This window comes from Bufo gargarizans, chromosome 9 (genome assembly GCF_014858855.1).
Source record: "Bufo gargarizans isolate SCDJY-AF-19 chromosome 9, ASM1485885v1, whole genome shotgun sequence".
In the NCBI taxonomy this organism is placed as follows: domain Eukaryota; kingdom Metazoa; phylum Chordata; class Amphibia; order Anura; family Bufonidae; genus Bufo; species Bufo gargarizans.
The window spans coordinates 18283511-18305232 of NC_058088.1; the positions used below are offsets into that span (position 1 = coordinate 18283511).

Below are 21722 nucleotides of genomic sequence, written 5' to 3' on the forward strand. Positions count from 1 at the left end.
TAAGAGCAGACCATGATGTGTCTATAGGAAAGGATTCTTTATATTATAAGTGGTTAATCTGTTGATTGGTAGGGGTTTCTAATGGTAAGTGGATATATTGTGGCTTGTCAATAGGAAAAAATTATTTACAGTAAGTAGGGGCTTATTATTGGGAGTGAACTTTCATACAAATGCTCGTTCCTGATGATTGCCCCCTGTAAATCTGCCATCCGTCACCAGACAATTGAGTAAAACTGTGGCTTATGCAGCGCACAGAATCATCGGTCGTCAGCAGCAAATCGCCCTGTGCATCTTACATGAGGGATGTGCACCGTGGACATTAGAAAGATGCCCTCATTGAATAGGTAGAAACAGGATGCAAACCCCAGTTCAGACTTGTATAATGGTTGTTCTTGGAAAATACTGTGTCAGTCTTCACTGTAACTTTAGCATTCTATTCAGAAAGCAGGAAGAACATCACTCTGAAATAATAAGGCTATATGGTGATTCACATCTGCAAATAATATTACATTGGGAGAGCACATTACTTATGATCGGGAGGGGTCACCAATGTCATGTAAAGCGGGCACTGTGTGACCAGACAGAGGTCCGGGCTGGATACCCCGTCATGTAGGACAGACAACTTCTTTGTACTCCTTTACTCCTGGTTGAAACTGTAATTCTTCTTTGAGATGTTTTTGAAGCCAGGGCAGGACCTCCAGGACATCAGTGTAAAAATCCCGAGCGTAACTTGGATAAGAGGTTTTCCTTTGAGCAGAAGAGCAAGGGTTATATGTACCAAAACTGAGGACCCCGACCTAAGAGAAGGAAAAGATGGTGGGAGTGAGGTTATCTCTAGGGGGAGATCTCTGCGTATAGATTTACTGAGTTCAATGCATACTTATAATTTTAATAGGCTGTGAGCTCCCCCTAGTGGTGACTACAGGCAGTCCAGATCTTTTTTAATTTTATTTAAAGGGGGTATGCCAGATAGATTACATTCTGCCCTATCCACAGGATAGGAGTTAACCCGCTGGTACCCCCACCAATCATGAGAAAGGGTTGCATGTGGTTGGTGCTATTAGTATAGCTGTATGATTGCGTCATATGCAGACATTTATGTAAGGAGGCCTCTGATTGGCACATTTCTATCTTACCTGGAAGTATCTTTTCCTGTTCGGGATGTCCATAAAGAGAGATCCTCCTGACTCTCCTGTAAGAGAAGAAAATAAAGTCGCTCATATAGGAGCAGTCCTGCCCTAATTTCTAGAAATCAGACCTTTTCCCAGCAGTGACCATAGCTATAAAGGGGTTAAATGTCCTACTGGAGAATTATGAATTAATAGAGGGGGGTTAACAATCCTTATGAATATATCAGGGTGGTAAGTGGCTACAAAAAGTGCCTCTTGCTCCGGAGGACCCAAGACCTCTGTGCATTACACTGACAGCCCATTGATCTCATTGGACACAATGTAGTTCTTCATTTCACCTGTGGTGGCGCTGCAGGGGGATTAAACAATTCTTACCAGATACTCCCACATCAGAGAGCTGGGGGTCCGAGACGTCTTGTATCACAGGAGGAGACACTTACCCTTACAAGACATGTCTCCCTGTGCACAGAGGTGGCGTGGGGACACCATATCGTGGAGGGCGATGTTTTTATACTTGTCGAAGTCCCGAATGGCCGCTATACAGGCTTCTCTCTGGATGATAAAATAGGATACAGTCATTAGTGACAACCCAGCTGCTGCAGAAGCTCTTTTTTGAAAATGAAGTGAGTGTTTTTTTCCCTTTGTAATGGCAAGCACATTAGCCGCGCGGTGTAGCATGCCATATGTATTATGTCGCCTGCGCCATTTTTTTTTTTTTCATTTTGCCATTTTTTTTGGGGCAGCCTTATTGGACACACTTCCTTCGTGTATGGTCTGAATCAACCAGGGCAATTTTTGTTTTTGCACGACAAGTAATTTCTAATGAAAATGCAAATAGGGTAGAATTAGTTAAAATCACCCCGCAATTCTTCTATATTTTTATGGATTTTGTTTTTACGCTGTTTCCTGTGCGGTAAAACGGACCTGTTCCTTTCATTCTCTGGGTCAGTACTAATACAGCAATACCACATTTGTTCTTATTTTCGTATATAGTTTTCCTTTTAAAAAAAAAAAAAAAAACTGAATTTTTTTTTCTTTTCATAGTCATATTCTGACCCCCATAACTTTTTTCTCTTAGTCTGTGGAGATGTGTCGGGGCTCATTTTTTTTGTGGGAGTGATCTGTACTTTTTATTGATACCATTTTGGAGTGTGTCACTTTTTATTCATATTTTTTTCGGCAGGTGAAGCAACAAAAAGCAACAAAAAAAATTGTGAATCAGCCATTTAGATTTTTTATCCCGTTACTGATAAATATGTCTGTGGGTGTTTTGGGATGCAGGTGTTTTTTTAATGTAGAGAAATGGGATTATATGAAAAAAAATGTATGTGTGTGTGTATATATATATATATATATATATATATATGTATATGTAGCAGGCCGCAACGGAAACGAGCCTCCCTAGCATCATGGCATATTCATGTGTTAGAATGGCCCAGTCAAAGTCCAGACCCAAATCCCTTTTTAGAATCTGTAGCAAGACTTGAAAATTGCTCTTCACAGAATATATACCGGTATATAATTTGTTGTTTTGAAACTTTTTTTTCACTTGTTCCCACTTTTATTAAGCCCCTCTAGGGGACTTGAACGTGTGATCAGCTGATAGCTTACCCCATAGACTGCATAACAAAAAAATAAAAATAAAATTCTGTTCTGATGGTGTCAGGGGTTGCACTAAGTTGGCCCCTGAAGACACTCTTGTCTCTCTGAACTGTTTCAGTAATAACAAAGTATTCAGTGAGCTCCCCCTAGTGGCGGCTGAAGGGTCGTCTTTTAAACCTTAGTCTATGCAGGGCATTAGGAAGAAGCTGCCCCGACTGCTATGAAGATGCATTAAAGGGGAGTTCTGGTGACGAACCGACCTCTCCATGGGGCTGGCAGGAAGCCCGGTGACCTCACCGGCACTGATGGACAGGCTTTAGCGCTGCACTAGCCAGTAAAGCACGCCCATTAGAGTCGGTGACGTCACCGAACACACTGCCGGGCGGAAGCGTGTTGTTGTAAACAAAAGAGCCGATCTAGTGCAGGGCAAAGGAGCACATCGGAGCATGAGATGCTCCGATGCTAGCATCAGGGGGGCTACCTGGGTTTAATATGGGTATGTCCGGGTTCAGCCCTGAACCCGGACAACCCCTTTAAGTAATCGCCGGTGTCCACCATTCGCAGCAGTTTATTCCCACGCTGGCGGCCGGAGGCATTTCACACATCCGATCAGGACTCACCAGGTTGTTTATCTTTATATTGACGGACAGCTCTTTCAGATCATCTTTTTTTGGCGCCTCTTTTGACAGAAACGCAGCTGGCACATCGCTGCCACCCAGTAACAGGGAACCTGAGAAGATACAAGGGCCACAGTGACATACGATGTCATGTAAGTCTAGTCCTCCAATAGGTTCTCAACCCAAAGGTATAATTAGAAAAATCTGATTACTACTGCAAGACCGGATGGGGACTGGCATGGCATGATGCCAATCTGCTGACAGCTGAGAGCCAATCCACTGTCAATCTGGATGCTAGGGATGCATTGCCTAACAGCCATAAGCTTTTACATCAGGTTGTTAGGCAGCATGTCCCTAGCAACCAGTCTGCCTCAGGCCCAACAGCTACTAATATGAGGACAACGTAGACCTGGGAACATTCCCAAAATTAGGGGAAGCAATACCTGTTTTACGATCTGGATTACAGGTCAAGGTGATGTGTGGCTTCCTGTGCCTACCATTTAAAGGGAATCTCCATTTTATTGGTGGTTTTCTCTATCCAGACTTATCCTCATCTTATAAACTGATGGCACATGAATATGTCATCATTTTATGATTGGCCGGGGTCCATCCTCCAGTAAGGGGACATTGTGCAAAATCATCGCCGCGGAACCTTCATTCTCAAGACCGTGAGGGGCTCCGAGGTCAGATCCCCACCAACCTTAAAATGATGGCGTATCCTATCACTTTATTAGATGGGAATGTCCCTTTAAGGAAACTCCAGCCAACTCATGGAGGATTGCCTTCTGGTTGCCATGGCAACATCCTGAAAAGAAAAAGGCAATAATGCCGTAACCTAATGTCACATGTAACCTAGTACTTAGATTTATTTCCATCGCCCTTGAGGTAGCCATGGCAACCAGAGAGACAATGCTGACCACCGTGGAGTTCCCCTTTAAATGCGCTAGCGGGTGTATGCGTATTGTGCACTACAGGGTCAGGACACACAGATGAGACCTTACGGTGTTCATTGCAGCTTGCATTTTTCTTTTTTTTCATGGCTCTGTTGGCGGGCTCCGTACAGGGGAGACAGATGGGCCTGTCACACACAAGAAAAAATAAATAAATCAGTGGATGTCCCCATGCTTACGAGCTCCATCCAGGGACCAGCTACAAAGAGTGTCCCTCTGGAGGTCCCAGCACGCCCGCCGACCGCTTACTGATTTCAGTGTAATGCTTCAATACATCTGCGGAGGCGCTGCAGAAGAACTGAACACCTGCTGCTGAGATGATTGCTGGAGATCTCAGCCTCAGGACAATTTGTAATCAGATTATCTTTGGGGGGACCCTTCTGATGAGAACAGATTGGAGAACATGGGCAACACCTTTAAGGTGATCTAGCCATTGGTAAGGAGTGTCCTCTCCAGCACCACCAGTCTTTGGAGGGAAGTTGATAGAAATTGGAAAGCCGGTGATGGGGGAAGCTGGATAACTGACTGCCCATGTAATACAGAATAGGGGTCCAGTCAGACGTCTGTAAGTGTTTTGCGGATCCGCAAAACAAGGATAGCGGCCGTGTGCGTTCTGCATTTTGTGGACTGCTCATGGCCGGCTCTGTGATGGAAAAGCGATTGGCAGACAAGAATAGGACATGCTCTATCTTCTTTGCGGGGCCGTGAAATGGAACTAATCCGTGTGCTGTCCGCATCTTTTGTGGTCCCATCCGCAAAACTGTGGAACGGATGCAGACCCAGAACTACAGACATCTGAATGAACCCTAGGAGTCGTTCGTACAGAGGACCTCGCTCAAATTTCTGTTGCAGTAAGGCCTTATGCACACAACCTAGGTATTTTGTGGTAAATTGCAGAGCCAAAAAATAGGGATACTGTCCGTGTTGCATCTACATTTTTTCCGGATCAATTAACTTCAATGGGTCCGTGGTCCGCATTTTGAAGGCCAAGTATAGGACAAGTTCTATCATTTTACGGAACGGACATATGGATGCAAAAAGCACGCGGATCATCCGTGTACTGTCCGCATCCGTATGTCCGCTCTGCAAAATGATAAAATATGTCCGAAAAGAGCACACCTTGAATTCGCGAAAAATCTGGACGGCACACGGACCACTCCTATTTTGCGGGTATGCGATTTGTTGACTGCAAAATGGACACGGTCGTGTTCATGAGGCCTACATTGTACTTCCCTATCGTCCTACAGGCAGCACATGAAGGGTTAATATTTTCCTTCTTCCCATGTAGGACAGAAGAAAAAAGAAAAAAAAGACCAAATCAGTCTTCCCAATTAATCAGTACCCTCACCCCCATTAAGGCTAGGTCTACATGACGACATTTGTCGCGCGACAATTTTTATAATGATAGTCTATGGTGTCGCACTGTGACATGCTGCGACTGCAACGCGACAGTCGCAAAAAATCCATTTGAAATGGATGTTTCTGCGACTGTTGCATCGCAGTCGCAGTGCGACACCATAGACTATCATTATAAAAATTGTCGCGCGACACATGTTGCAGTGTAGTTGTGCCCTATGTGTCGCGCGACACATGTCGTCGTGTAGACCTAGCCTAACCCCATATAAGACCGGCAAGGGCACAAGACAGTGTTTCTCCTTCTAGGTTTAGTTCTTTTTTGTTTAAGCTGCAGAATCCCAGGAGCGTGCACTCTCACCCCCTGCTTAGCCAAGGAGCCTGTGTTCGGCGGTGTCCCTGATGTCAGTGGAGCCCATCTGCAGGTAAGGGTTTCTGCTGATGTATGCACCTACGAGTTAGGAGAGTTTGCCTACCGGAACCAACTGTGTGTGGATCACTGGGGGGGGGGGGGGGGGGAGTTCAGAAGCCCGCTGGATCCTTTGGCTATAATGGGATCACAGAACATCCTTCGTTCTAAGAAATCAGTTTTCTCCTCTGGATCCTATGCATCACAAAGTTGAGTGTCTCCTCCATGCTTCTTCAGCCTTTGTAGAGTGGTCTTATCTGCTGTTCCCATAGCTTGGACCTTAGGAATGCGGCTCGGCCGGCTTTCTAAGGATCTTCAGGAAGGAGTCTCTAGAGAAGAAATTTTGGATAGTGTTTCAAATATAAAGCTGTCTTCTGAATTTGTGCTCGATATTCCTCTAGATATTCTGCACCTCAGGTCTAAAAATGTTGTTCTGTCTACTACAGCTTATAGAGTCCTGTAGTCGAGAGAATGGTTGGGCGATATTCCTTCTTGTTCTCTTCCATATTAGTAACCCCTCCGGACGACAGTTGGAAACAATCTTGAAGTTTCTAAAGGATGACTTATTTATCTTACTCCCTTATATAGCACTGACACATTCTGCAGAGCTCTACAGCCATTATCATTGCTTGTGATCCTAAGTGGGGATCACAATCTAAGTTCCCTATCAGTATGTCTCTGGAGTGTGGAAGGAAACCGGAGTAAATCCACGCAAACATGGAGAGAACATACAAACTCCATGCAGATGCTCTCCTTGGTCGGATTCAAACCTAGGACCCCAGCGCAGCAAGGCAGCAGTGCTAGCCACCATGCCCTGGTTTCTCTTTAGTTCTAAAGCATTTGTCAGAAACCTAATTTGAGCCTTTGCAGAAAATAGGTCTACGTCTACTTACCTGTAAGACCATTTTTGTTAGTAGCAATTACCTCAGCTAAGAGAGTGGGAGAAATACAAGCATTATCTTCTAGGGATCTCTACCTTTAAAATTTGTCCAGATTGTCTGATATTAAGAACTGTTCCGGGTTTCCTTCCAAAAATGGCTTCAACCAACAATATTATTCAGAAGTTCTTCCTAGGCTTTCCTGTATCTCTTCTTCTGGCAACCATCCTCTGGCCATTAACCAGTCAGTTGATGTTTATCTGGATAGGACTTATGGATTTATGTATAACTCTCTATATAGTGAGCTCCCTCTAGTGGCGGCTGCAGGTAGCCTCTATTGTAAGAGGAAGCAGTTCACTGCGGGGCCCCATAACACTATGGTAGGAACAACACTGCTCATTTTAACTGAGGAGATGGATACTTAGTTGTATTTACAGGAAGACAGGGCCTACCTGGCACTCTTGGAGAATTTCACTTTCGTAGTTAGTTTTACAAGAGCCACATCGTAGTCGAAATCCTGAGGTAGCCCTCTACCCACTTTACGGCTCATGTTGAAGCAGTCATGGATAAAAATTTGTTCTGCTTTGTATTGCTCTTCACCTGTGAGACATGAGATAAATGCATTATGGAGGGTCTTAGGCTGGCTGATAACCTCATAAACTGTTATGCAGAACTCCGTCCTGTTGAGCAGGCCTTAAAGGGGAACTACAGCCAATTTTGACCTTCAAAGCATTTTCCGGGCTATCAGTATCAGATTATTGGTCGTTTGGCTTCCGACACCCCACCGATCAGAAGACTAAAGAGCTGCAGTGTTCCACCATGCGCCATATTCATTGTTTACCAGACATAGCTCAGTAGCTTTGATAGTGGCTGTGCCTCGTACTCCATCTTAAGACCAGGAGCCAAGGAGTTGGCCAATCTCATTGTTAGGACACTTTTAATCAAAGTCATATAGGTGCACGTCCCACCTCTGGGACCCGCTCTTATCTCCAGAACTGGGCCCCTGAAGTAAAGGAGAGTACACTGTTCATGTACGGGTGCTCTCCATTCACTGCTATGGGAGTTCCTAGCGATACGCCATCAATGTCCGAGATGAGACAACCCCTTTAAGGTACGGACTTGTGCAAGGATCATCACAACCCTTTCAGTCATGTGATTGCCTTGGGTGATGGGAGCCAAACTCTGACTAGGCCATCTGGTATGTTGTCTTGGAAAATCTCTTTAATAATGGGGTTGTTTCAGAATGGACAGGCAATAAGTTTGTGGTCTGCAAAGGTCCGACTACTAGGAACCCCCAAAAATCGGGAGAATGGGGGTTCCATGTTCCCTGTATTATTGGAAGGGCAGTTGAGCATGGGAACTGCTGCTCCATTTAAAGTCTATGGGACTGCAGGTATGCCATGCTTGCTAACCCTCTATAGTTACCCTCTGGGAGGTCCTCTAGGTGCCACTTGCCATGTCCTAATTCAACAGGTGACGCACTGTTGGGGCACAGGAGCTGATGATGTAGCACTATGGCATCACATACAGTTTGGGAGCAAGCACCCCTCTGTGAAGGACCAGGGAGATTTGCCAACTTATCTGGGACGTGTCTTCATTTTTCTGGACCTTCGGGACGTTTCGTGAGGATTGGGAAGCATGAGGTATGCCCTAACCGGGATTGTTCTGGACAGCTCTGGGGACCCTTGTTAGGCCACAGGCTCACTCTATAAATCCTAAGGCTACTTTCACACTCATGGATCTGCAAAAAACGCTTCCATTACAATAATACAACCGCATGCATCCGTCATGAACAGATCCAGTTGTATTATGTCTTCTATAGCCATGACGGATCCGGCATGAACACCATTGAAAGTCAATGGAGGACGGATCCGTTTTCTATTGTGTCAGAGAAAACTGATCTGTCCTGGCACAAAATGTAAGTCAAAGGGGATGGATCCATTTTCTCTGACACAATAGAAAACGGATCCGTCCTCCATTGACTTTCAATGGTGTTCATGACGGATCCGTCTTGCTCCGCACCACATGGCGGACAGAAAAACGCTGCAGGCAGCCTCCAGAGCAGAATGGTGACTGAACGGAGGCAAACTGATGCATTCTGAGCGGATCTTTTTCCATTCAGAATGCATTAGGGCAAAACTGATCCGTTTTGGACCGCTTGTGAGAGCCCTTAATGGATCTCGCAAACAGAAAGCCAAAACGTGGGTGTGAAAGTAGCCTAAATCATAATAGTGAGCATTAACATTATGAAAACCGTTTGTAATACTTTACTTTTATGCTACAATATAGTTGTTTGAATTTATAAGCCCAGAGCCTGAGGCTGCACTACTGAGACATTGTATAGCTAGAAGGCAATTTTAAAACCAACACATCTACTCACCGATATAGAACGTGTATTTATCTGACGTATCGAAGTTCGAAAAGCAATGAGCTGCGGAAAGGACCCAGCTGCTGGAGATGAGAGACCCAAAGCACGGGCTTGTGGAGTGAGCCTAGGAAAGAGAATAGATATATACAGAGGAATGATCGTATCCACGGAAGCTCCACAGTATACGGCAGGGTCGTGAGGGGTCTCAGGTGGTGGGCGCCATTCTATTAGATGTTCGACTGGTACAAGACAACAGAACAAGGTCCACCCACTGAAGAAGTGCCCGTCAGGGGCTGGAAAATACCATTGTCTTGTTTATCCGGACCCTCTGTCACCATTGTTACCAATCAACAGGGACAAGATGGTCCCCGGGACTCATTCCCTGCCGATACAAAGATGACGTCCTACAGAAATGATGGAGATTCTCCACTCACCTTAATCTTCACGTTCCAAGGATGATGAAAGCTTTTCTTAGACTCTGAAGTCTCTTCATTCAGGCCACACATTTCTCCATAATCTTTAATATCTGGAGAGGAAAAAAAATCAACAGATCTCAGATGTTTTGGATAGATAGATAGATATGAGATAGGTATGAGAGATATTAGATTTTCAGCAATGTACCTATAATTTTCTGGAAAGTAGTTATCATGTCTTCTGCAGTTTCCAAGACAAAAACATGTTTTTCATCCTCCTTCTGAGAGGCCAATTCAGTTAGCTCAGTCTTATCTGCATCACCACTAACGCCAAATGCATAAACATCTATAAAAAGAGAGAAAATTACAAGAATGATAAAGTGAGTATCTGCTTCAAACGTCAACATAGATAGATAGATAGATAGACCAATCTAACCTAGGTAGTCTTCTCTTTTGTCTTCGATGTTCAGGTAATTCCTGATCTTCTTTATCATCAGCGCTGGTCGGCCGCCCATATTGGCTTTTCCTGTGAATACCAGTGACGTAGATGATGTGAAATTTTATAAGCTGATCTGAAGGCCGGAGAGGATGAGTCCTAACAAGACGCAGTGCAGCCCTGAGATACGCCAGCAATGAAGGGGATACTGCCACTATGGGGGGGGCGCACGGTCTTCTGAAATGAAGGGGGAGCAGCTGGTGGGGTCGGGGGTATGTGTCCTGAGTGCACATACTCATTCCTAACAAGGGGACACCAACAAACCACTGGGCCAGGTTGTTTATACACAGGGTTGCGGGGAGGTTTCCACCTCCTTCAGATTGTTAGCCTCTCTCAGGCTCTGTTTTCGGGGCCCTTATCTCCCCTGCCTCTATAGAATGAACCTCCTGGTTTGTCTGAGCCTACAAGCTAATGATCTTCCTTCAGAGAAAAGGATCATGATGGGGAATATTGAATCCAACATGCCTGATCCTTCTATTCTCTGTCAACAGTGGCATCCACTATACTGAAATTGCAGGTCCGGCCATGTATTATCGACTGATGTTGCTCGTCCTAGAGGGCACCACGTGAGAGGAACTGGTTCCTAGCACAAAGCCGGCCACCAGATGTTCCAAACCCTTTGTGCCTATATACCATAGGATATTTTTTTAAGCGGGACCCCCCAGACTTCTTGGCTCCCATAAAAGTGGTGTGGCCTGTCTCTATGGTAGAACATTCCTCATGTCTCACCGTCGGTCAACAGTACAATGACGTGGTGAATAGAATTCCACACGGTTGCGTTCTTATAGAGCTCCTCCTGAAGCGACATCATCTTCTGCACTTCTTCCAGAGCGGCGTAGGTATTAGTCCCGGACTTGTCCTTGTGATCTAGAGTCAAGGTGAAGGAAAAACAGAGCTGCTAAAAATCTCAGTTGTGATTATTTTCCCTAGATGTGCATGGGGCGTTACTCACCGCTGTATTTGAGCCCCTCTTCAATGCGCTCCACCACATCTTCAGAGTCATCACTATTAGAAATGCTGACGATGATTTTAGGTTGCGTGGCAAAAGATATCACCGCAAACTCAATCTTCATGTCAAAGTCCCCGAGCTAGAAGGACAAGAACAGAGGTGGAGTTGCCGCAGATCTGTAATGTAGTTCTCTCATTATTGTACTTTGCAGGGTTAAAGGAGTTGTTTGGTTGTTTGTTTTTTTTGTTCCTCCACCCAGCGGGACCTTTGCTTCCCAACACTCCGTCCCAGCGACCTGGCTCCCAGACTGTCCACACTGGACTTCCAGTTTACGCTTGTCAACTTCCACATGGATGGGGTCACGTGTGGTGCTGCTGCCAATGACTGGCCTCAGCAGTGACATGTCCCAAAGCGGCACATCACTTATGGGTCACCTGCCACTTAGAGACTTGTCATTGCTGAAGCCAGTCGATAGCTGCAACAGCGCAAATGACCCCTTCTATGCAAAAAGTTTACAAACAGGGACCGGAAGTCCGGTAAAGACATCCTGGGAGTGACGGAGCCTGAATGGAGCAGGTAGGTATAGATCTCTCCACAGGTCCCACTGGGTGGGTGGAGTGATAAAAAAAAAAATTCTGGATGACATCTTGTCTGTCTGGAAATTACTTTAGGTTGTTCAGATACATGGGATAAACTGGTTCCTGGGTGAAGAGATTTGGGAAATACAGGAAATGGGCAGAGGCTGATGTAAGACACTATCCTGTATGATGTGTGTGTGTTAGGCAGGGCATAGAGGAGAGAGTGCAGCAGAGGAGCCTAAATGTGGGTTGCATCACGTCCATATGGGCCATGACACCACAGCCAGAGCCTGCACAGAATACCCAGTCAGTGTGAGAATTAGCTAAGTTAGCAGTGACACATGTCTACAGAGAAGTTAAGCAAAAAGCAGGAGGCACCACTACATATGGCTTCCTCTCAATTTCCTCTATAGCAGGTCATCTCAAACCTACATCCTAGTGCCTGCTGTGGTATTACATTAGTACTGTATAAGGGCTCGTTCACACGACTGTGCCGTTTTTTTGCGATCCGCAAAAAAACGGATGCCGCCCATGTGCCTTCCGCAATTTACAGAACAGGAGGCCTATTATAGAAATGCCTATTCTTGTCCGCAAAACGGACAAGAATAGGACAGGACTCATCATTTTTGCGGGGCCACGCAACGGAGTGCTGTCCGCATCTTATGCGGATCCATTGAAATGAATGGTGGACCGTATGCGGAACGCAAAAAACGGCCCGTAAACGGAACACAAAATACGTTCCTGTGAACGAGCTCTAATACTGTTCTTTGAGTACAACACAGCAGCTTTATGTTAGAATAGAATAGTGGACAGTGGAGCCTGCATTTGGGTTTCATTCCCCTCAGATCAGTCCAGACAGCCAGAGCTTTCAGGGGTCGGCCAGTCAGTGTCTGCAGAGGAGTTTAGCAAAAAGCAGGAGGCACCTGGTGTACCACTATATAGAGCCTCCTCTCTTGCAGGTCGTCTTGAGCCTATTACACTGATACTTTATACCACTGTTATTTGAGTACTATAGGACACTATTATGTGGAATGGTATGGTTATTTCATAATACATTAATTCTATAATTTCTGTACAGCATGCCGCAGCTTGTCATTAGTTCAGGTAACAAACCTTGCTGACAAGAATCTCCGCACATGTCTTGAAAATATTAAAGGTGTTTTCTCCAACACTTTTAGAGGCATCCAAAAGAATATACACATTGAGAATCCCATCCTTCCTTATCTTCACTGTTCTCCCCGCACTTACTGCAAACAGATAAATCATAGATTTTGATTTATGGTTTCGGGAGGATTGGTGAATAATTGGCCTCTTCAATGGAAATAGAGAGTCAGTATTATTTACATTGGTATCCTTATAAGTAACAGATACGATACGACCCCCTCTACTGGCTGCCATTATAGTTTTCCCTAGCTTTTCCAGACTGTGAGCACAGTGTTCTGCATTGTCTAGATTAAAGCTGGCCATCACAAGACTGAAATCGGTCAGCTCGAAGAACGCTTCGAAAAAATAGTAGGAATAACTGCACACGATGGCCTATGACCTCAAATGTGGTCGCCTTGGTTAACCATTTCATCCTCTGTTGACTGAAATGGCACGTGTAAGGCATGATAGTCTGAATACGGCCAATTTTAATCCCCGACCAGTTTAGTCTGACTTGTTGCTAGTGGGGGTATTCATACCATGATTGGCCTGAATGCAGTCAATCAATGTCGACAGCGTTATATACTATTTAGAGTATGTGAAAACTCTGTTACAAGCGGTGGTAGATTACAGAATACAGTTGATGCACATTGTGATTTTATTTGCGGCTTTTGCTGCGAATCACGTTTAAAAAAGAACAAACACAATAAAACTGTTTTGGGCAATGATCCTGGGTCCATAGACTATACATTTTGCAACTTTATTGCTGTTTTGCTGCAAATCATGGCAAAAATTGCAACGAACCTGCATGGTGCAATGATCAACAGAACCTACAGAAGGACCTGTGTATGGTCACTATACACTATTACTATATGCGTGCAGGTCCTACTGCTACTTGAGGACCTTCATTCTGGTCCTGAAGCTAAAGGGGAGCACAGCCAGGAGGCAGGGGAGGTTATGGTGTGTGGTTCTGTTCTATGGCCTGTATTAATTTAGGGGGTCTGGTCTAGGATCACTATTTAGGGGATCTAGGGTCTGACTTTGTTAGGTGATATGCCCTATGTATTTAGAGGGTCTGGGGTCTGCTTTTTTAAGTTGTCTGGTCCGGGTCTGTATTTAGATGGTCTTTTTTGGGAGTCAGTATTTACTTAGGGGCTCTCTATTTATTTAGGAAGGTATGGTGTGAGGAATGTAAAAATTTAGTAGGTCTGAGGTCTGTATTTGCTTGGAGGGGGGCGTATATTTATTTGTGGGACTGTATTTATTCTGGGGTCTGAATTTATTTGTGTTGATGTAGACGCTAGGTATGGTTGAAGAAGTGGGGTGCCAGAGATGTCTCGACAACAAACTCTGCAGCCATCAGGAGAAGTAATCGTGGTGGTCTGGGCCAGATGGAGAAGAAAGGAAAGAGAATGTCACCTATCAGTCACTATGACTATATCTTCTGACATGTCTGTAAAAATATATTTCACGACCCAGGGCATATGGTCTACTGGTGGTAGTTGTAGGAGACCAAGAGAACATCATACAAAGAAGCAACTCATGGATATATACACTCTTAAAATAATTCAATCAGTATGGTGTTCTTATTGTGCCGCACACATGGGCTGTGGCTTTCAGAGGCACCAAACTCTAATCCAAACAGGTTATTTGACTTGTGGTGTTACCAGTTGGTCTTAAACCTCATTGTCATATCTGGAAATTTGAGGAAACACATTTCTATACCTTACTATGAAGGCCTCACCACAAGCAACAGAATGTTGGGGTGGCAATGGCAGAGCTGGGGGGTGCAAACCCCTTTCTCATTGTGTCACAGTTTCTGCTGTTATAACTTATTCAACAGTCAGTCTTGTACAAAATCCCCCCTCCTGATGGCATTCCTAGATGGGGATGGGAATGTTCAAAGGCCAGATTGCATCAAAGACAAATAATAAACAAACTATGATGATAGAGAGGGCAAGGCCGATCACTTTCTATTTCAGAAATAGGCCCATCAACCAGGACACCACTGGTTTCTCTTTACCTGGTGCAACTTGGGCAATAGACAACTTACATTTCTTTTCAGAAGTCTTCAAGATTCCAGAGAGTGACCCTGCAAAGTACTCTCCAGCTTCCTCCGGGAGGTCAAATGTATAAGGATCTGGGTCGAAGAAAGAGAAAACCATCCATTATGAGCAGCCCTAAATGCTATGCTATATAAGATGTAGATCTGATGTCTACCATGAGTAAAAGCAAAATGGGATAAGTGTCCCAAAAGCCACAGAGAAGGATATAATGGGTGGTCGTGATGATGGGTGAAGATGAAAGGTTAGACATTGTGCTCAGTACTCACATTGACAGGTGACCTCGGTTCCACTCCATCGCCTGCTCTCTAGACACGTTCTTTTTGATGATCCTATCAGAATAAGGTTGCTGTCACATCTGTATGAGACACTTGAGCCCACGTCATATCGAACACCTGTTTTCATTGCTCCCGGTGGTAAACCTGGATCAGGACAGTGGCCCACTGTAGGGTACAAGATACAATCCCAATATCATTATCTCCCATGATATTCTCTGTTATGTATTTATCTCAATCTTAGAATTATTAAGAAGGTCACCACATTTTTGACTTTGCTCCTTACATACTGTCTCCACTATGCACCTCTAAGCGCCCAGGTATGTTCCTTGACTATATTGCAATCCAACCAACCTAACTGGATCTAAAATTCTAAATAACTTTAAGGGGTTATCCCACAAAAAAAATATTCTACATTTTGATATTTGATCCTTCAACTGCCTTGTGAGTTGTGATAGGGAGAGAGTTGAAGCAGGATGGACACGCTCCCTTAGCTGCAGCAGAATAGCAGAGTAATTGGACAATGAATGGGGAGATCTTTGGATTCATGTGAGGTACAGGGCTGCTTCTAGCTTTGTTAAAAGAGATTGTCGTGTCCTATATGATGTCTGATTTTCATTTTTTACATTAGTCATGGGATAACCCCTTTAAAGGGAACCTGTCACGTTGAATTTTCAGTCCAATCTGTGGGCAGTAAGTTATAGAGAGTTGAGCTTCAATTGAGGAGACTGGTGGGTTGCGAAGTGCGGTGCTGCCTATCCTCCCGGTTTAATTGTCCCCCTAATGATAAAGGTGCGTGTGCTAAAACTCTTATTGAGAAAACCCCTCTGTTATCGTTAAACTCTGCTGTAACACCACCAGATCGTGATTTTCCATATATAATATAAACGTGTGTGTGTGTTCTTTTTGGGCAGGAGTTCGTCAAGGTAGTGAAAGTGACCCTACGGGGTCTAGAGAGAGGCAGACCCGGCAAGAAAAGTGAGGCCTGGTGCCAATCCAAAGGGAGGTTACCAGAGCCGCAGAGTGAAGCCTACAAGCAGTTTGAGACATCCTCCGAGGGAGGAGATACTCGGGCAGTTACTGTGCTAGAGCCAGGCAAGGAATCGGATCCAGTAAGAGTGCCATGATGGAGGGTCATGAATGGGACTCTGATGAACATAGGGTGGCACAATGTGATGAACACAGTTCCAATTGCCAAACGCCCTAACTGGGAGCTTAGACAAGGTGTGAATATCCCTAAGCCACAGGCAAGAGAAAACGTTCCCTTATTCATACTGATGGTACAAGCAGCAAATGAGTCCCTCGTGGCTGCAGTGATCACGTGCGGTATATGGACATGGGATCGCTGCAGACAAAACATTATGTCATGGCTGCTGCAGCGGCGGGATGGAAGAGAGCCGAAGTGAATGAACTGAGGCGGTTTGTGACGGTGAGTATAAAATTTTTGTATTATTCCCATCCTTAAAAATAAGTAAATTTGACAACCCTTTTAAGTGGAAATGACCATACACAGCCCTTGGACAAGAGTGGTGCTGTTTTTGGAATAATCTCAGGGGAGGGGGGGGCTTTAATCTGCTCTTTCTGTATATGTTTTGTAAGTTTATCCATGTACAAGACTTGCGGTGCATGCGGTCCGCCCCGGCATCCTCCATTGTACACGTTTTTGCTGGGGATTGCCGTTACATGCAGAGGAATTGCTCCCCCGGTTATAGACACGATACAGTGTTTGGGTTTGGAGCATTTCCACCCGTTTAGGCCACTTTTTTCAGTGAGTTTTTTTTCTCCATGTCCAAGACTAGCCTATAATATCCGCACACTCACCTCCATCGTCACAGATTGCTGTATCTCCACTCCATTTTCCATTTTCCATACATGTTCTCACCATGGATCCCCTGGGAATGTAACCGTCGTTACACATGAAGGTAATATTGGAGTCTACATAAAAAGGTCCTTTAGGGCTGAAGTCTCCATTTTCAAATGTAGTGGGGTTGGGGCATTTAATTTCTGAAAATAATACAACAGGATTAAAAGTGGAAGGCACATTTGCATGAAGGCTATCATTATAGACAAATAGTCATAACTAGTCAGGCCAATTCACGTACAGTAGGTGACATTCATGGGGTTATGTAGGTACCCATGGCAGTCCCTTTCACTTAGTCATAATTACCCATCACAATTCTTTATAGTCATATCTGATAAAGTGGCACTGCCATGTCAACTTTGTGACCAATGCCAATGTGATGAAATGGGGATCGAAACCATTTATGAATCCATCTCTATCTAGTAAGTGTGTTGTCCCCATTATGGTGCCCATTACCATCCCACATACTATCCATAGGAAAAATCAATGATATTACTTCTTCTTTGGCAGTTTCTCTCTGGGACTACCTTCTACTCATTTAGTACGCACTTTTACATGATATTTCTTTTATCTTCTTGCCAGAGCTGCTTCTTATATCTGTCCATCTGCCATGTGCTTGGCACATGCGGCTGCTTTGTGGCCAGGGATAATACCCCGAGGAGCACAGGAATCTGGCGGTGCTTCCCATATTCAATCCATCTGTGAGGACTACAGTGGCGGTTTTGGTGCCAAAATCTTGGGAGCACTGAATTTCTGGTTCACAAGCTGTGGAAGATAGTAGAGATATAGGATTATAAGAGAATAGTAAAAACATTTCAAACATCACATGGTGCCCATACATGGAACTGGAACTGGTTACTTGTCCTAAGTCCTTTGGTTCTGTTTGTATCTCGTTTTTCTTCTTCATTTTTTATGTTACGCCGGATATATTGGGGTGTAGTGACGTATACCCATGTGCTGACACATACCTGTCCAGTGAATACCAAAAGGACACTCCTTTACCATGTGCTGGGTCCATGGTACCTATGGACATGTGTAAGCTGAGGGTTTTTTCAACAAGGAGCAAATAAATTCAACATTCTAAAATCCTAATAAATTATGAAATAATTTGGGAACTGCGGATCTAGCACTTTGCAACCAGAAAAGTTGGATGACAACCCCTTTGGAAGCAGCAGTGTCAGCCATATTGAGTGTTAGTGGTCACCCTTCTTTTAGGCCTTGCATAGGATGCAGTAAGTGTCTTTACTCGGGTCTAGCCAGTGCTTGGTAAATGCTGCACCCTACTGCCCTCCAGTTGTAGCTATATGGCTAGAAAAGAACCCACCCCTTTATGACGGAGTTAAGGTTGTGGATACACATTTTATTTAAAGGGGTTGTCCAATGAAAAAAAATCTTTTTTTCTAACCAGTACCTGGATTTGACTACTTTTGTAATTGCATATAATTAAAAATTTAGCAAGGCCACTGAGTTAAAATGTATCTGTATAGCACCAACTGCTGTTTTGTTTTTTTTTCTTTCTTAGCTATCCGTCCACTTTAGTAAGACGCGGACGCACAGGCTCAGTTCCATCCTTCAACTGCCACCAGCTGTATCTACTGTTCGAAGCTGTGACAGTTACAGGCAGAGAGCTGCAGCAGAAAAGACACAACCCCTGAGCTGTGATAAAGAGAAAGCTGCAGCACAAAGGACACAACCCCTGAGCTGTGATCTGGAGAGAGCTGCACCAGAAATGGCATGCTCACTCAACTGTGAGAGGTACAGCAGAAAGGTCATGCTCCCTGAGCTGTGATAGGAAGAGAGCTGCAGCAGAAAGGGCACGCCTCCTAAGCTGTGATCTGGAGAGAGCTGCACCAGAAATGGCATGCTGACTCAACTGTGAGAGGGAGAGAGGTGCAGCAGAAAGGCCATGCTCCCTGAGCTGTGATAGGAAGAGAGCTGCAGCAGAAAGGGCACGCCTCCTAAGCTGTGATCTGGAGAGAGCTGCACCAGAAATGGCATGCTGACTCAACTGTGAGAGGGAGAGAGGTGCAGCAGAAAGGCCATGCTCCCTGAGCTGTGAGAGGGAGAGAGCTGCAGCAGAAAGGGCACGCCTCCTAAGCTGTGATAGGAAGAGAGCTGCAGCAGAAAGGGCACACCTCCTAAGCTGCCAGCTTGATATAAATCTAGCAGAGCAATTGCAGCAATGAATAGGGAGATCTCTAGCTTTGTACTATATGATCATGGGATAACCCCCTTTAAATGAGTTTTCCCTCCACGGACATTTATAGCATTTCCAGTAGGTAGATGTCCTAAATCCATACTTGGCAACTTTTCAGAAGTTGCACCTGAGACGTTCCAGAGTGCAGTGACGGAGATTTTTTGTATTTTTTATATTGCATTGACGCATAGAATGTGTTAATATCTGTTCAGAAAAAAAACTGATGGTTTTGCACGCAGGTTGAATCAGCATTGCATCCGGATGTCTTCCGTTTTTAATGCAAGCCCTATTCATTTTTACGGGGCCGGGGCTGCAGGAAAAACGCACACTATAGAAGATGCTGCGATTTTACCTGAACGATGATGTGTGAAAAACGTCATGTGCACAGACCCGTGGAAATGTGCGTTCACTACACTCATCGCATCCGGACGGACAATTCGCTGGTGTGAAAGAGATTCCTTACAGGGCATGCCCCTTTCTTGTGACACACTGCCCCTTCAGTATGTGTTCGGGTGCTGGGGTCTGATGATGCGGCTTCCTGGTGCCACACGCATTTAGGGCTGCTTTTCTGGCACCTGGGGGATTCTCCATCCCTCGGAGGTCTCCCCTTTTTCCGGGAGACATTCCGGAAGAGTTGTTAAGTATGACTTTATCTGGGATCCCACCAATCATGACCCTGACCCCTTTATCCCGGTGAGGTGGCTGCATGTGTATGGCTGTCTCTATTCAGGTCTATGGGATTTACAGATACAACGAGGTCAGACAGTCACCTCTAAAGGGGTTCCGCACAGATCACTAGAACGGGGGTCCCAAACCCCCTCAGATCCTCCTCCCTGCCCAACACGGGATGTAAAAAAGATCCATCCCAGATCTCCCTATAGTACCCGCAAATCCGGACGGCAAATTCCGCAGCCTACCCGCCAGGAGTGAGAAAATCAACTAGACAGGTGGTTGGCAGATGGAGGTAATTTCTGGGGCACTGATGGGGTACTTCTGGATGGCACACACTCATGTGGCAGTACTCTCAGGAAATCTGGGGGTCAATAAAAATGATCATGCAAAAGGTAACAAGTAAAACGTAAGGATTTGCCATACCTGCAACAAATAGGAACCCGAGGAGGAGGAAGACCTGGAGGAGGCCCCCCAGTGAAAGGTATTCTGCCTGCCGTCTGTGCCCCATTTCAGTCCTCACCGTTCCTGAGCTCTGCTGCACGGGCTGCAGGGTGATGAGCAGAGTGCAGCCCAGACTACACCTCCAGGGAGGCGGAGGCCACAGGAGGGAAGGGAGATGCAGAAGTAACCAGTATTGCCCCATAGGGAATCAGCTCTAGTTACAGTATTCAGGGAAAAGTTCAAAAAATTGCAATCTGTCGAGAAGCTGAGATATTAGGTTTGAGATTGGAGGCTTTGGCAGAGAAGTGGCAGATGAGGTCTAACACTGACAAATGCACATGGGAAGGAATAATGCAAGTCACCCGTACATACTAAATGGTAAAACACTGGGTAACACTGACATGAAAAAAGGACCTAGGAATTTTTGTGAACAGCAAACTAAGCTGCAAAAACCAGTGTCAGGCAGCTGCTGCCAAGGCCAATAAGATAATGGGTTGCATCAGAAGGGGCATAGATGCCCGTGATGAGAACATAGTCCTACCACTTTACAAATCGCTAGTCAGACCTCAGATGGAGTACTGTGTACAGTTCTGGGCTCCTGTGAACAAGGAAGACATAGCAGAGCTGGAGAGGGTTCAGAGGAGGGCAACTAAAGTAATAACGGGAATGGGGCAACTACAGGACCCTGAAAGATTATCAACATTAGGGTTATTCACTTTAGAAAAAAGACGACTGAGGCGAGATCTAATAACTATGTATAAATATATCAGGGGTCAGTACAGAGATCTATCCCATCATCTGTTTATCCCCAGGACTGTGACTGTGACGAGGGGACATCCTCTGCGTCTGGAGGAAAGAAGGTTTGTACACAAACATAGAAGAGGATTCTTTACGGTAAGAGCAGTGAGACTATGGAGCTCTCTGCCTGAGGAGGTGGTGACAGTGAGTACAATAAAGGAATTCAAGAGGGGATGGATGTATTTCTGGAGTGTAATAATATTACAGGCTATAGCTACTAGAGAGGGGGCGCTGATCCAGGGAGTTATTCTGATGCCTGATTGGAGTCGGGAAGGAATTTTCTTTCCCCCTTCTTTTTTTTTTTTTTTTGCCTTTCTCTGGATCAACTTGCAGGATGACAGGCCGAACTACTGTATTTTCCTGCGTATAAGACTACTTTTTAACACATGAAAATCTTCAGAAAAGTCGGGGGTCGTCTTATATGCCGAGGGTCGTCTTATATGCCGGTATACGGCGTGCTGAAACTGTCCTTCTCCAGCTTCAGGGACAGGCGCCCTCTAGCTGAGCCACTGTGCGCTGCATCCCGGCC

General features: G+C 45.1%; 1 protein-coding gene across 2 annotated transcripts; it reads right to left on the reverse strand.

Annotated features, from left to right (window-relative positions):
- Positions 1 to 363: 363 nt before the first annotated feature.
- LOC122946772 (complement C2-like) lies at positions 364 to 20535 on the reverse strand. Of its 2 annotated transcripts, XM_044306575.1 has the most exons (18): positions 20378 to 20535; positions 17635 to 17850; positions 17046 to 17228; positions 15219 to 15392; positions 14940 to 15026; positions 12857 to 12990; positions 11169 to 11304; positions 10946 to 11083; positions 10157 to 10246; positions 9929 to 10066; positions 9742 to 9833; positions 9320 to 9431; positions 7392 to 7539; positions 4351 to 4427; positions 3353 to 3462; positions 1571 to 1682; positions 1137 to 1192; positions 364 to 797 (listed from the first exon to the last, which is right to left on the reverse strand). In XM_044306575.1, the coding sequence occupies exons 1-18, from the start codon at positions 20460 to 20462 to the stop codon at positions 606 to 608; spliced, it is 2280 nt and encodes a 759-aa protein (XP_044162510.1). In that variant the 5' UTR covers positions 20463 to 20535; the 3' UTR covers positions 364 to 605. The 2 variants fall into 2 exon arrangements, with proteins under 2 accessions (XP_044162510.1, XP_044162511.1); XM_044306576.1 differs by lacking the exon at positions 17635 to 17850 and having other exon boundaries at positions 20378 to 20519.
- Between the last annotated feature and the right edge of the window lie 1187 nt (positions 20536 to 21722).